This window comes from Ochotona curzoniae, unplaced genomic scaffold (assembly GCF_017591425.1).
Source record: "Ochotona curzoniae isolate NIBS_2020 unplaced genomic scaffold, NIBS_Ocur_1.0 scaffold_3835, whole genome shotgun sequence".
Classification (NCBI taxonomy): domain Eukaryota; kingdom Metazoa; phylum Chordata; class Mammalia; order Lagomorpha; family Ochotonidae; genus Ochotona; species Ochotona curzoniae.
The window spans coordinates 34,423,482-34,436,540 of NW_024467114.1; the positions used below are offsets into that span (position 1 = coordinate 34,423,482).

The window sequence follows — 13,059 nt, forward strand, 5'->3', positions numbered from 1 at the left end:
ATCTCTCAAAGAAGGCCGACGCTAAGATTGTGTTTTCCTCTGTGGTACATCTGGCTAAACTGAAAGAAAAAAAAAAAGGGTGGAGGTGCTCCAAGCCCAGCACAATGACGCAACTAGCCAATCCTCTCCCTTCAAGCACTGGGATACCATATGGATGCTGATTCCTATCCTGGCTGCTCCATTTCCATCCAGCTGCCTGTTTGTGGTCTGGGAAAGCAGTCGAGGACGGCCCAAAGCATTGAGAACCTGTACCCATGTGGCAGGTCTGGAAGAGGCGGAAGAGGCCCGTGGCTCCTATTTTCGGACGGAAATGGATGGAAGTGGATGGAAGATCTTTCTCTCTGTTTCTTCTTGTCCCCGGAAATCTGCCTTGCAAATAAAAATATAAAGAAAAAAAAGTTCATACCAAACACTAGTTTCATTTTAGCACAGATGAACTTTCTGTCTTTGAATCATAAAATCATAAAATTGCGCCGTGGAACAGATACCCCTCTGGTCATCCTCCACCCTCTAACTTAAAATTTCTGCTGTATGACATATTCCTCCCTATTCCCCCAAAAGCCACAGTTAAAAATCTTCAATTGGAAAGGTCACCTAAACTATTTTGAAGAAACATTCATTCCAAAGCCCCTCCTATCCCAAGACATTTTGGAGTCAGAAGAGCCTAGTATATATATGTTTTTTTCCTCATCCAGACAAGCTTGGAGGAGGCTCCCACCAGATTTCTGGTATCTCACAGTGGGAAGAAAGAAAAAGCAGCTGCCTGGGAGTGGTGAAATGTACATTTTTTTGTGTGGAGTTGAGGCTGCCAAACAGAAAAGAGTGGGAGATCCGTGGACTTCTCAAACTCTTCCACCGAGCTAATCAAAGGTGCAATATTGCAAATTTGTAAACCAGCTAAGATAGCCAGAATAAACACACTGAAGCCTCAATACCTCTGCCAAGATAAATGGAAAATCCCACCTAGTTGGATCATATTCCCTTAGTGGAAATGAGAGGGATTATAACTTGTTTGTTACTCATAAATCATTTAGTGGCGCCATGCCAACAATTTTCAAAATAGCCATCCACTTTCTGGATGGCGATAAGGGAGGAAGTTTTATTTGTACCTCATAAACAATGGTGTGCCTTTCGCTCTTTTTTTTTTTAAACAGATTGATTCTCCCTCATGGGTTTATTTTGTAAATTTCTTCACAATTAGTTCATCTGTGGGCTCTGTGGGCTGACATATTGCCCATTCACATTAATTGGAGACCGCCTGTCTTAACAATAATTTTATAATAATCATGCTTCTTTTTAACAGTAGAGTATTCATTAGGTCCTCTCCTTGCTTAATGACTGGAGGGCCAGCTATTTTGAAAACTGAGTGTGATTTGATGCCAGTTGGGGAAAGGAGATCACGTAGGAAGGAAGAGTTCATGGTAACATACGGAAGGCAGTCTTAGTTTACAATAAAGTAAATACTCCTGACAGTGCTGTTTTTAAGAAGCAATGCTTTTGAATAGGTGTGATGAGACCTAAGTCGCAAACCAAAAAATATCTTAGCTGCATACACACACACACACACACACACACCTATGAAGGATGAGGAATAATTTAAAAAACAGTAATATTAAAGGAAGATTTAGAGACCTATATCCCAAATCTATTTTCCACTTATTTTCATATATATATATATATATAGTCTTATAAAGTACAATAAGAAGGAACAAATAGCTGGCTCATAACCACTTATAAACATAATTCAAATTTTCAATACAAATATTCAAATAGTTAAATTAATACAAATACTAAAATTTGAAGTAAGAGAGAAAACATCTTAGAAAAGTAATGCCACATTCATATGCCATTGAGAATAAATAACCTGTTTTCTTTTAAAATGATATTCTCTCTCTAGAAAGATAATGGAGAGACGAACATAAACAGACGGAGGAAAGCCACCTAGATATAGAGATACAGAAATCAAGCTCTCTGTTTACACACACACAGCCACATATCTGCACATGTGGGTTTGGTGCAACAGTCCTTACAAAATGTGTTTGTGTTTAGAAAATTGGAATGTGCTCTACTTATTCTTGTTGTGAAGCATTGGTACAAGCCAAGGGTACCTATTTCCATTAGTCTAGTAATTTTTCCAATTTTACTCACACATTTCTTCAATAAGCATCCCACACATAAATTGCAAGTTGCCCATCAGTTTCTGAAAGCTCTCATGAGTCAATCTAGAGCATTGCATGGGGCTAAAGAAGGGGCTTTGGCCGAGAGTGGTCATTTCATTTTCTTCTTTTCTGAACTAGTCTTCGACACTTGTTTTTTTCTTTTCTCATGTCATGAAAAGAATTCTAAAATGAGAAGTTTCCTCCAGAACAGTCTGGGTGAGCTCTTATAATAACCTTGGATACAAGGGAACAATCTCTATATTTAATGCATGAAATGACTAAGAAAGTGAAGGCTCACATAATTTCTTTTAAAGAACTTCAGAAAAATCACAATCTCCTAGTTTAAGTTAATTTAGATTGAACCATAATGTGTTGCTAATTTTTTATGGTTCTTTTATTAGCATGATGAAAATTGTTGTGCTTAAATAAATATTTTTTAATAGGGCTACCAATTACATGACAATATCTGTATGAAAATGGGGACAGGTTATTTCAGGGAAATGGAAAGATGTAGAGTAGTCTTTCTAAAAATCACTAGTCTTTTAAAATTGTTGCTATTATTTGCCATGATACCTACCTTGTAGCTCTTGGGCTTCACCCCTTTTCCCTCGCCTTTTATCCATTCTCATTCACCTCCCCCTTCTCTTCCCATTATTACTAAATATTTATATTAGATAGGTATTACTGAGGTGGTGGGTAAAATAGGGCAAAATTAGATGGTGGATACACCTGTTAATTTTTGTTTAAAGATTTATAGATTGTTATTGGAAAGACAGATATACAGAGAGGAGGAGATAAAGAAAGAGAAAGATCTTCCAGCCAATAATTCACTCCCTATGTGACTGCAAGGGCTGAAGCTGAGTCGATATGAAGCCAGGAGCCAGGAGCATCCTCTGGGTCTGCCATGTGGGTACAGACTCCCAAAGCTTTGAGACATCCTATACTGCTCTCCAGGCCACAAACAGAGAAAGCTGGATGAGAAATTTAGCAGCCAGACCATAGACAAGTGCACATATGGGATCTCAAGGCATGCATGATGAGGATTTAGCCAGTGAGCTGTTGTCCTGGGCCACATCTGTTAATTTAAATAATACATATTAATATTAATTTTCCCAATTGTACTATTCAAGGCATTAGTCAAGATGATGAGGGAGTAAGAGCTGTTATTCTAGTTGATTCAGCAGTTTGAAAAAGGCAGGAATTGGCCCTGCACGGCAGTCTAGTGGCCAAAGTCCTCGCCTTGCATGTGCTGGGATCACTTAAGCGCATGGGTGCTGGTTTGTATCCCAGCTGCTCCACTTTCTTTCCAGCTCCCTGCTTGTGATCCAGGCAAGCAGTAGAGAATGGCCCAGAGCCTTGGGACCCTGCACCAGTGTGGGATATATGGAAGATCTTTTTCTCTGTACATACTTCTCTCTGTGCATGTGTTTGCAGTAAAAAGAAGTAAATCTTTCAAATAATAAGAAAAGAGAGAAATCAAGGGATGACTTAGAATACATACATTTCATGTCTCCAAATATTACTATTTAGGAATGTTGTAGCACAGCACAGGAAAAGATGATTAATTTAGTTTTGATATTTTACTTCATTTATACTTAGGTAAATGATATTTCATTTAGGATAACACGAAGAAGTAAGCATTTTTTCTCCTTGTGCAAGAAAAAATATATTAGAAGTAGTGAGTTTTCATTGTAATTGAATGTTAATGAGATATGTCATTTGCATTAGCTTTCTTTAGGTCAGACAAAAAGGGAATCATTTTTTTTTTCCTTTTACTGTGACTGTGACATTTCTAAAACATCAGGTTAATAGGGACTGATTGTCTAGCAACTTTGCTTATCGCATGAATTATTACTCTGGGTTCAGTTTTGGAAAGAAGAATGAGATTCCAAAAGACTGGTTTTTAAAAATACTTGGAGATTAACACTTTTTGTGAAGAATTTTCATTTGTCACTACAAATGGGTTATTTCTTCTTCAACATGTTATCTATGCAGGGATGACAGTAACTAATAAATACCACATTTGCTTAAAAACACATGGTGGGTAGGCATTTGGGATAGAAGTAAAGATTATCCCTGGGACACAGGTTTCAAGCCCTAGCTCCAATTACCTGTGTGAGGCAGCACGTGAAGACTCAGTGAGTCTCTGCCATAGGCTTGGGAGATGCCAGCTGAATTCTTGATTCCTAGATTCAGCCTGTCATGGCCATGGCTGGAGCTAGCATTGACAGAGTGAGCTGCTAGATGAGAGAGAATTTTGTCCTTCTGTGTGTGTGTGTGTTTCAAATAAATAAGAACGTAAAATAAAAATGGAAATGGTAAAATTTGTAGGACTACATCGAGGGGCCTAATTTCAAGACCCATTTGCAGGAAAAAAAAAAAAAGGAGTTTCAGAACTGAAAATGACAAAAACTGACTCCCACACCATAATGTTTGTGTTAAAATCAAGGATAAAGGCAAGAGACCACCCAGTAAGTGGGGATTCGATTGTTAGCCACACATTCTATGCCTACACCCCTTTCAACATATATACATAGACCCATAGTCTCCATACATACACTAAAGCAAATCTGCAGACTGCAGAACACACTCGACTTTAAGACATTTCTTGACAATAGCTTAAGGATTCCTTCTCTTAAGCAAGTATAAATCGATTCTCGCGGGCAGAAAGAGAATAGAGGCCTTCTTTCATCCATTTTTCATCCTTAACTTGAAACATTCTCAGTTCTCATTCGTCACTCTGACTCTGAGTTTGCTGATGGGACAAGTAGTTCAGGTGAGTGGTTGTAGCACTTGTTGACACTGGGTTGACTACATCATCTCCCAGAGCCAGATGTAATTGCTGAGATGCGATTCAGTCTGAAGATTGTCTTTGTACAATGATTCTTTGCATGTTTTCACATCTTAAAGATGTGAATAAATATTGCTTAGGCAGTGTCTACAATGTTTCAAGGGCCCAGATAAAAATGGAAACAGTTGGAGCATTAACTCTACAGATTCCAGATGTGTAGAGACATCTGGTTGTGTCACTGGAAATTTCAGTCTTCATCCAGATGTTTGATGTTATGGCTGTTTGTTGCTATGAAACTCAGACATTTATGCTACAATATAAATATGGATTATGACATTATGTAGACTCTATTTCCCATCAACCGAATTTACTGCAGCCACCTTAGGAAAGATTGTGGCACTGTGGATTCATATTGTATTGTATTTCATTGTATAATCTAATGTGAAGCCTAGCAGTATTGTATTGTACTGTACACACTAAATGAAAAAATGTTTTTGATTCTAACTCATCCAAAGTTTCAAAGGAAGAAAAAGGCTTTTTTTTTTTCAATAAATAGAGCCATGATTGATGATAACTGCCCTTCTGTTTACTTAAGAAATAATTTGATCTTCTAAACAATGTAAATGTTAAATACTTGATTAAAGAAGAAAAAGTGAGATTTCTTCCTCGAATGTTCTGAAGGGTAAATTCTATAACTGAGGATTTTAAATATGCACTGCTATATAGTTTAACCATTTTATTACGTAGATTTTATTGAAAAATTTCACCTGCATACACAGATATTAACATAAAAGGCTTGGCTTCCATATCTTTGATTTCATTAATAGCAGCATCTCTATGTTATTCATATTTTGGGATGGATTTTAGTTGTTAATCATACTATTTGACACAACACACTTTATGCACAGTCTTAACTACAAATCTAAGCTTGAGATAAAGAAATATTTTCAAAACCTGTGCTTAGCCAGTGCTTTCCAGGAAAGTTGTAACTCACAAGATACAATTGACTTGAAGCCCAAATAAAGTCATTGATGTTCATAAAATGTACCATTGGGTATATTTGGTCCTGTTATATTTAAGATATTTGGAATTCAACTTCCTGGAACCCAGGGCTCTGCTCTAGGTTACTGAAGTGAAAAATACTCAAGGCCTGTAGCATGCCAACTACGGTAAACAGGTGAGGTTCCCAAGGGTGAACCCTGGAATGGTATAAAGCATGTGATGGGCAGGGGACAACTGTGCAATAGTATAAAGCATCTGATGGGCAGGGGGCATCCCTGCAGTAGTATAAAGCATGTAAAAGGTCAGGGATGCAGCACTCTTGACCATCACTTGGACCTCTGGGGTATCTCTTTTCAAGGGACTCTGAGTGACACATGGCAGGACAGGAAACACATTGGGGAAATACTGTATAACCTGATTAGAAGCTACCTTTACCTGGGATAAAAGCCTCATGGATTGTCATCTGCTATGTGTGATATGCAAGTCTCCTGACTGAGTGCCTGAGTGGAAGTTTACATTTTGTTTATTTTTGCATTCTTCACTCAAATGCTTTTCTTGTTTTATCTATCACAGTGCTGGTAACTGGACATTTAGTAACATCTTGAAATATTTGGATAAATAGAGATTAAGAGTCACTGAGGAAATGTGGTTTCTTTCATTCTCTATAGCTTACGCAGTTTTAAAATTCAGAATATTACATTAAACATACACTATATGACAGATTTTACTAAAAATAGTTAGAATATTTACTTGGAAAATGAAAATCAAAAGCATTTTAGATACAGAAAAAAAGTCAAAAAGTTTGTGGAAAATAGAATTAAAACTTTATCTTTGTAAAAAGGTTTTTGAATACAGTGAATACTTTTTCTGTAGCATGCACTTTCTGTAAACATTTTCAAGCTGCCTCTTATATCAGTTGTCTTAAAAACAAAAGTAGAAAGACGTTTTTCATCAATGAAGCTGAATTAATAAAATGATGCTACATTGAATTATAAAGTTCCATCATTTAGAAACCTACCATGATGCCATTATTTTTTAGTAATATTGATTTATAATGTGAAGTTATTTCAGATTGTGTTTGCTCATTTTGGGGTGCTGATAAAGAAACATGTCCACCCCCCATATCTTCTTCCTCTTATTTTAACTCACTCTTTTCTTCTTGGCATATTTGAAAAGAATTCTGGATGTGTTGACTTTAGGTGTTCTGCATTTATCTTTCTATTTTTCTATAAGATGTGTCCATCGTGGATCGTCCCTTTTGTTCCATTACTTACTTTCTGGCTCTTTGGAATCAATTATGCAGTGTAATCCTTAAAAAAAAATCTACCAAGTTCTAGAATTAATGTAAAATAATCAAATGTGCCCTGTAATATAAATATGTATATACAAATGTTCATGTGTATGTTTGTGTATGTATATTCTCCTAGTATGTTTGTATATATATAGATTGCATTTTCAACTATGATACCTGTTTTTAGAAACAGAAAACAATGGTATGTGATGTGCCCTTGTTAAGCCAGCTCTTGGGATGCCCACATATTAAAAACGGCCCGGGTCTCAGTCCTCCCTTCACTTCTTGAACAACTCCCTGTGAATGCTTGCCTTGGGAGACAGCAGGTGGTATCTCAATTACTTGGATCCCTGCACCCCATGTGGGAGTTGCAGATGGAGTGCTTGGCTCCTGACCATGCCTGACCATGGTGGAGTGTATGGACATTCAGGGAGTGGACTGACTGAGGGTTTTTCCTTCTCTTTCTCTCTCTCTCTCTCTCTCAAATAAATAAGAAGAAATACATTTAAAGACATTAAGTAGTAACATTTCCCATGTCAAGGCAGAAAACAAACAAGATAAGAGCTATTATCTTTGAAGTCTAAAGTGGCATTTCTAGAATCCCTACCGTATACCTAGATTTTCTTCCATTACAATTGCACACGACAGGTATAACCTGGTATTACAGAATTACCATCCTTCTTTCCTAGGGTTGGGGAACTCTATTCCTCCCATCGGTTTCTCTGTCAAGATGATTTTGCCTGAACATTTCAGTTTTGGTGACAATGATTATGATGATGACTTACATGCTTTTTTCCATCTGGAATTGTCAATGGAAGAAAATATCCCTGTGGAGAATCTTGGAAGCCTCATTATTCCAATATTGCAAATATGAAAATTGAAGCAGAGAAAAGTGCAATTTTCTCAAATTCACACAAAAACTCAGAAGTGAAGCCAAGAGTAGGCCCCAACTCATGTGGAATAGATCTACTGTAACCTGTGCTGTCAGACTGGCCCCATGATTAGGCTGAGTAGTGTAATTACCTGAAGGACAGGACAGGAAAATGGGACCACATTTGCAAACTCAATTACAACCAAGTGGGAGAGTGACCCGAGGGACAGTAATCATGCGGATGGCACTCGTAGACTCCATGTTCCTGAAAGCTTTAAAAACAGGAGTTTGAGAAATAATAGGAAACAAAAAGAAAGTACCGAACCCTGAATCCGGAGGCAGATGAAGTCCTGGGTTTAAATCCTGGCATCTTGGTTTCCATCTGTGAAATTTTAGTCATGTCATATAAAATTTGCCTTAATTTGCTAATTTATAAGACAACGCCTAGGGAAATGCTCTTAGAAATAGTGTAAAAATACCAGTTGTACTGTGTGCGTCCATCTCTAAATGGTTATAGTACCAAAGCAGGGAGTGATCCTTTTGATTGGTAAGGATTAATAAAGCATGAATGCCAACACTGGCTTTTTACATCAATATTTTTTACTATGTTGTATTATGCTTATTTTCAAGTAGACTATTGCATGGAAAGCTGATAAAATGTGCCCAATGGCATTAAGAAAATCAGGGAAAGCAGGGGCAATACAGAGTTGAGAATCTTTCAATTTCAATATGTCTTTGGAAATGTCATACAGTTCTCTTTACACTTTCCTCGGCACTGAGTAATAACCGAAACTGATATGGATTGTGAAATGAAAATGCAGAATATTCTCAGCGTTTTTGATGCTGAAGAATAAAACAGAGCATCAGGTACAGATATGTTATACAGTTACAGTAGGGGCAGTGACAGTGTAGTTTTCTCACAGGTAAAAAACTGGCAAAGGTGCAAAACAGCATGCAATAGAAAGCTATGCAGTTGTGAGGACTTCAGAGTGCAGGTACAGAGGCAGCTTTGCCTTATGCCACTGTTTGTAAACAGGATTGAGTCCTGGTTCCTCTGTTTCAAATTCTACTCCCCATTCGTTTGCCTGGGAAAGCAGCAAAGGATAGCCCAAGGACTGGCTTCATGCCATCCACCTGGGAGCCCACTCACCTGGGCTCCAGGGCTCCAGGCACACTCAGTCCATCACGGTTGTGGCCATTTTGGGAGGAAGGAGTGAATCAAGAGATGTTTCTGTCTCTGTGTCACTGTGCTTTTCAAAGCAATAGAATAAACCTTTGGTGGAGGGAGGGAGGGCAAGGGGTAGTGGGTGGGGTAAAAATCAGAGTGCACACAGAAAAGCACACCTTATCATTTAATTTCATGCAATTTTGGAAACCCCCTCCCATGTGGAAACTTGGTGTCAGACAGAGTTATTACAGCAATCTCTGGGAAAATGGTCCAATAAAGATATCTAGAATAACTTGTTATCCATGCAGTATAAAGTGAATATGTTAACTTTCTACTTTAGGCTAAAGTCAGTGCTTCGTATTTTGGTCAATTTAGTTTGAACAGCAAACCTTAAAGCTCTCAGAAGACCTGAGAGAATAGGTCTGTGACCTCAGCAGAGAGTAGTTTTCAAAATCTTTAAACATAATAGAAACGCTCTATAAATTTACATGCATTAAGATTTTCTTATCCTCAAGAAATACTCCAAGAATAGAATGCAGAAACCAGGACAAATCGAGAGAAGATAGTAGACTTCATATAACTGAAAAAATATTGAATTAGCAGTTAGACATATTTTAAAACTATGAACAGTAAGCCTGATTTTGATAAAGAATTCAGACTCTACTTCATGGAAGTGGGATGTTCTCTTAAAAAAAATAGAGTTATCTACTTTTTAGGTAAGGAGGAAGAAAGAAGTCTGGGTAGAGAAGGATAGGGAGAGGAGAGAAGATGAGAGGAGGGGAGGGGAAGGGAGGGGAGTGGAGGGGAGCAGAGGGGAGCGGAGGGGAGAGGAGAGGAGAAGAAGGAGAGGGGAGGGGAAGGGAAGGGAGGGGAGGGGAGGGGAAAGGAGGAGGGAGGAGAGGAGAGGAGGGGAGGGGAGGGGAGAGGAGGAGGGAGGAGAGGAGAGGAGAGGAGAGGAGGGGAAAGCAGAGCAGGGAAGGGGAGAGGAGGGGAGAGGAGGGGGAGAGCAGAGGGGAGGGGAAGGGAAGGGAGGGGAGGGGAAAGGAGGGGAGAGGAGAGGAGAGGAGAGGAGAGAAGAGGATGGGAGGGGAGGGGAGAGGAGGGGAGAGGAGAGGAGAGTAGAGATCTCACACACTAGTTCACTTCCCAGGCACATGAGCTTGGAGCTGGGGTGGAGGCAAAGTTAGCCAGGACTTGAACTGGTACTCCAATATGGTACACAGAGGCTCCAAAGTGGTACCCCTAAGCCACAGCACCAGGCACTTGGCCATAGCTTTTAAAGATGCTTTATTTCATTAATAACAGAAAGAGCCAACTAAAAACACAGTGGGAATACTATTTATGGTTTCTGTGCTAGAAACAATGCTGAAACTGAACATCCAGATGTTGGCAAAAATCTGAGTCACCTTGAAGTCATGTCCTTGAATGGTGGGGCAACTGGACTGATACAACTTCGAAAAACAGTTTTCCCATGAGTATGTTAAGATGAACATTCCACAGAACCTCCAATCCATTGATGAAACGTGTGGACACACACCTAGATAGTTCCCTTTGCATGTTTATCAGGGTCCCCAAGCGGTGATAAGAGGCAAATGCCATGGAAATATCTTGAATGGCAAGGTTTTTCTTGTCTATTTCTACTTATCATTACGATTCGTCTTAAATTTACAAAGGAAACATTGATAGGTGGAGATGTAATGAGTCCTCATTGTTGTAAACTGCAAAAGGGTCATGACTGGCACGCATGCTCTGAAAGTGTCCCAAGTATCGTCATCCACCAGCAACCGGAGGGTTTCTGTGCTCCCTCCTCCTTCTCGGTGTCTTCATGCAAGCCTTGGGAAAACTGTTTCCTTGGTGACGAGGTGAGAGCATCTCCATCTAACTTTCTGCTTTGCCCTGTGTGTTCCCTTCCCTTGCTCAAGGTCAAAGTGTGGTTCCAGAACAGGAGAATGAAGTGGAAGAGGGTGAAAGGAGGCCAGCAAGGCGCCGCTGCACGAGAAAAGGAACTGGTGAACGTGAAAAAGGGGACCCTCCTCCCTTCGGAGCTGTCGGGCATCGGGGCGGCCACCCTCCAACAGACCGGGGACTCCTTAGCCAACGACGACAGCCATGACAGTGACCACAGCTCGGAGCACGCGCACTTATGATACGCACAGGCGGGACCAGCTCTATTCTCAGGAAAGAAGTGTCGTGGTCCAACATCTGGAAGTTCAGTTCCTTATTCAACAGCGTTTACACAGAGCGATGCTTGTGGCTGTGGTTTCTAACGTTATTAAATTCAAACGTCCCGTGTCTGTTTCTCATGATGTATAGAGGGCTTATACTAAGTGCCACTGATTGAAGATGCCTCCGGGAAGATGAGAAGGTGACCTTGCTTTGAATATTCTAAATGTTTGAGTTCATGTGTATGACAGGTATGCTTGCTTGCTTTTCCGTGCACTGAAAAGCCAATGGCTACCAACAGCCAATGATGAGACATTTCTACTCAAGTGACCTCCAGAGTGGAAATACCAGAAGTGAACCTGATTGAAACATTCCAGGTGTTGGAGTTCACGTGTATGACAGTGGGCAGGTATGTGTTTTTGCTTGCACTGAATTTTTTTATCCAGAGTAAACCATAAAACATTTTATCCCAAACAGCCACAGTGCCTGAAATCACTCAAGTGGATTTTTTTTTAAAAAAAATGTATTTTAACTCTGTATATATTATCCTTAAGCCATTTTCCTGTCTTCACTAATCCTAGCGAATCATTCATATTAGTCAATGGAAATAGGCCCTCAAAATGCCAGCCAGACCTGCTTCCTTTCTTTTACGCATCTTGTCATCCAGAGAAAACCCGTATGTGCTTACCTGTGTACAAGTAGAAAGAGATATGTTAGCGTCTGATAGGACATATCCTGTACCACAGACAAAACAAATCTTATGTTGCATTTACTATCAACTGCTGCTACCACATTATTATAAAACTTACCTAGCTCCTCTTCAATTCTTCCTATCTTATAGCTTGAAAAAAAATAGGATCATAGGCAAATCAGTTACCTTGCGGAATGAATTTTGTTGTGGCAGACATTGTATGATTTTATTATTATAAAATGTTGACTGTTATGAATATGACTTACTAAGCAATCACATGTTTCTTCTGTATCGGCAATAGTGTCAGAAAAGGAGCAAAGCAGACTGGATCCTGCAAGGGGATAGATGAAAAAAATGATGAATGTCTTGAAATTCAGTAAAAATGCATTATTTTTTTTCCTATGTGATCTATTCATGCAGACAACAGTCTTTGTATTTTGTAAAAAAAAAAAGTTTAATAAATGATCCTTTGTAAATAATTCTGGTCTCCTCACTGTGATTCGTTGAACTTGAACAGATGTTCTTAACCACAATTAAGAATATCCCAAGCCAACTGCTCTTGTTAACTCAAGTGAACAATTAATACAGTTTTCATTTGAGAATTTTTTGTTATGGAAGGAAAAAATGAATTCTGGGAAGATCAAAGAGAATATAAAAACCACCATATATTAAGCATTTTTTAAAAACTTGAAGAATATGGCTAATCAATGTATGTTTTGTGGATCAAGGAGAAAAAAGGTAACATTATTCAACATAATGAGCTAAGCACAACAGTCACAGATGTTAATATCTATGTTTGACACATGTGAAGTGATCTAATGGTGGTCCAGAGTCTTGGATGGGATCCAGCAGATAAGTAATTTAGAATCATCGTTCCAATGAACACTACCAGTATATCAGAAGTCAATAAGTGTATTAATTTG

General features: G+C 39.0%; 1 protein-coding gene across 1 annotated transcript in view; it reads left to right on the top strand.

Moving 5' to 3' along the window:
* MEOX2 (mesenchyme homeobox 2) overlaps positions 1-12,615 on the top strand; it is a 66,793-nt gene extending 54,178 nt beyond the window's left edge. The window contains exon 3 of the mRNA XM_040964918.1: positions 11,205-12,615. Within this exon, the coding sequence (XP_040820852.1) occupies positions 11,205-11,429 (225 nt within the window). The 3' untranslated portion in view covers positions 11,430-12,615. The remainder of the gene's footprint in view (positions 1-11,204) is intronic.
* The last annotated feature ends 444 nt before the right edge of the window (positions 12,616-13,059 follow it).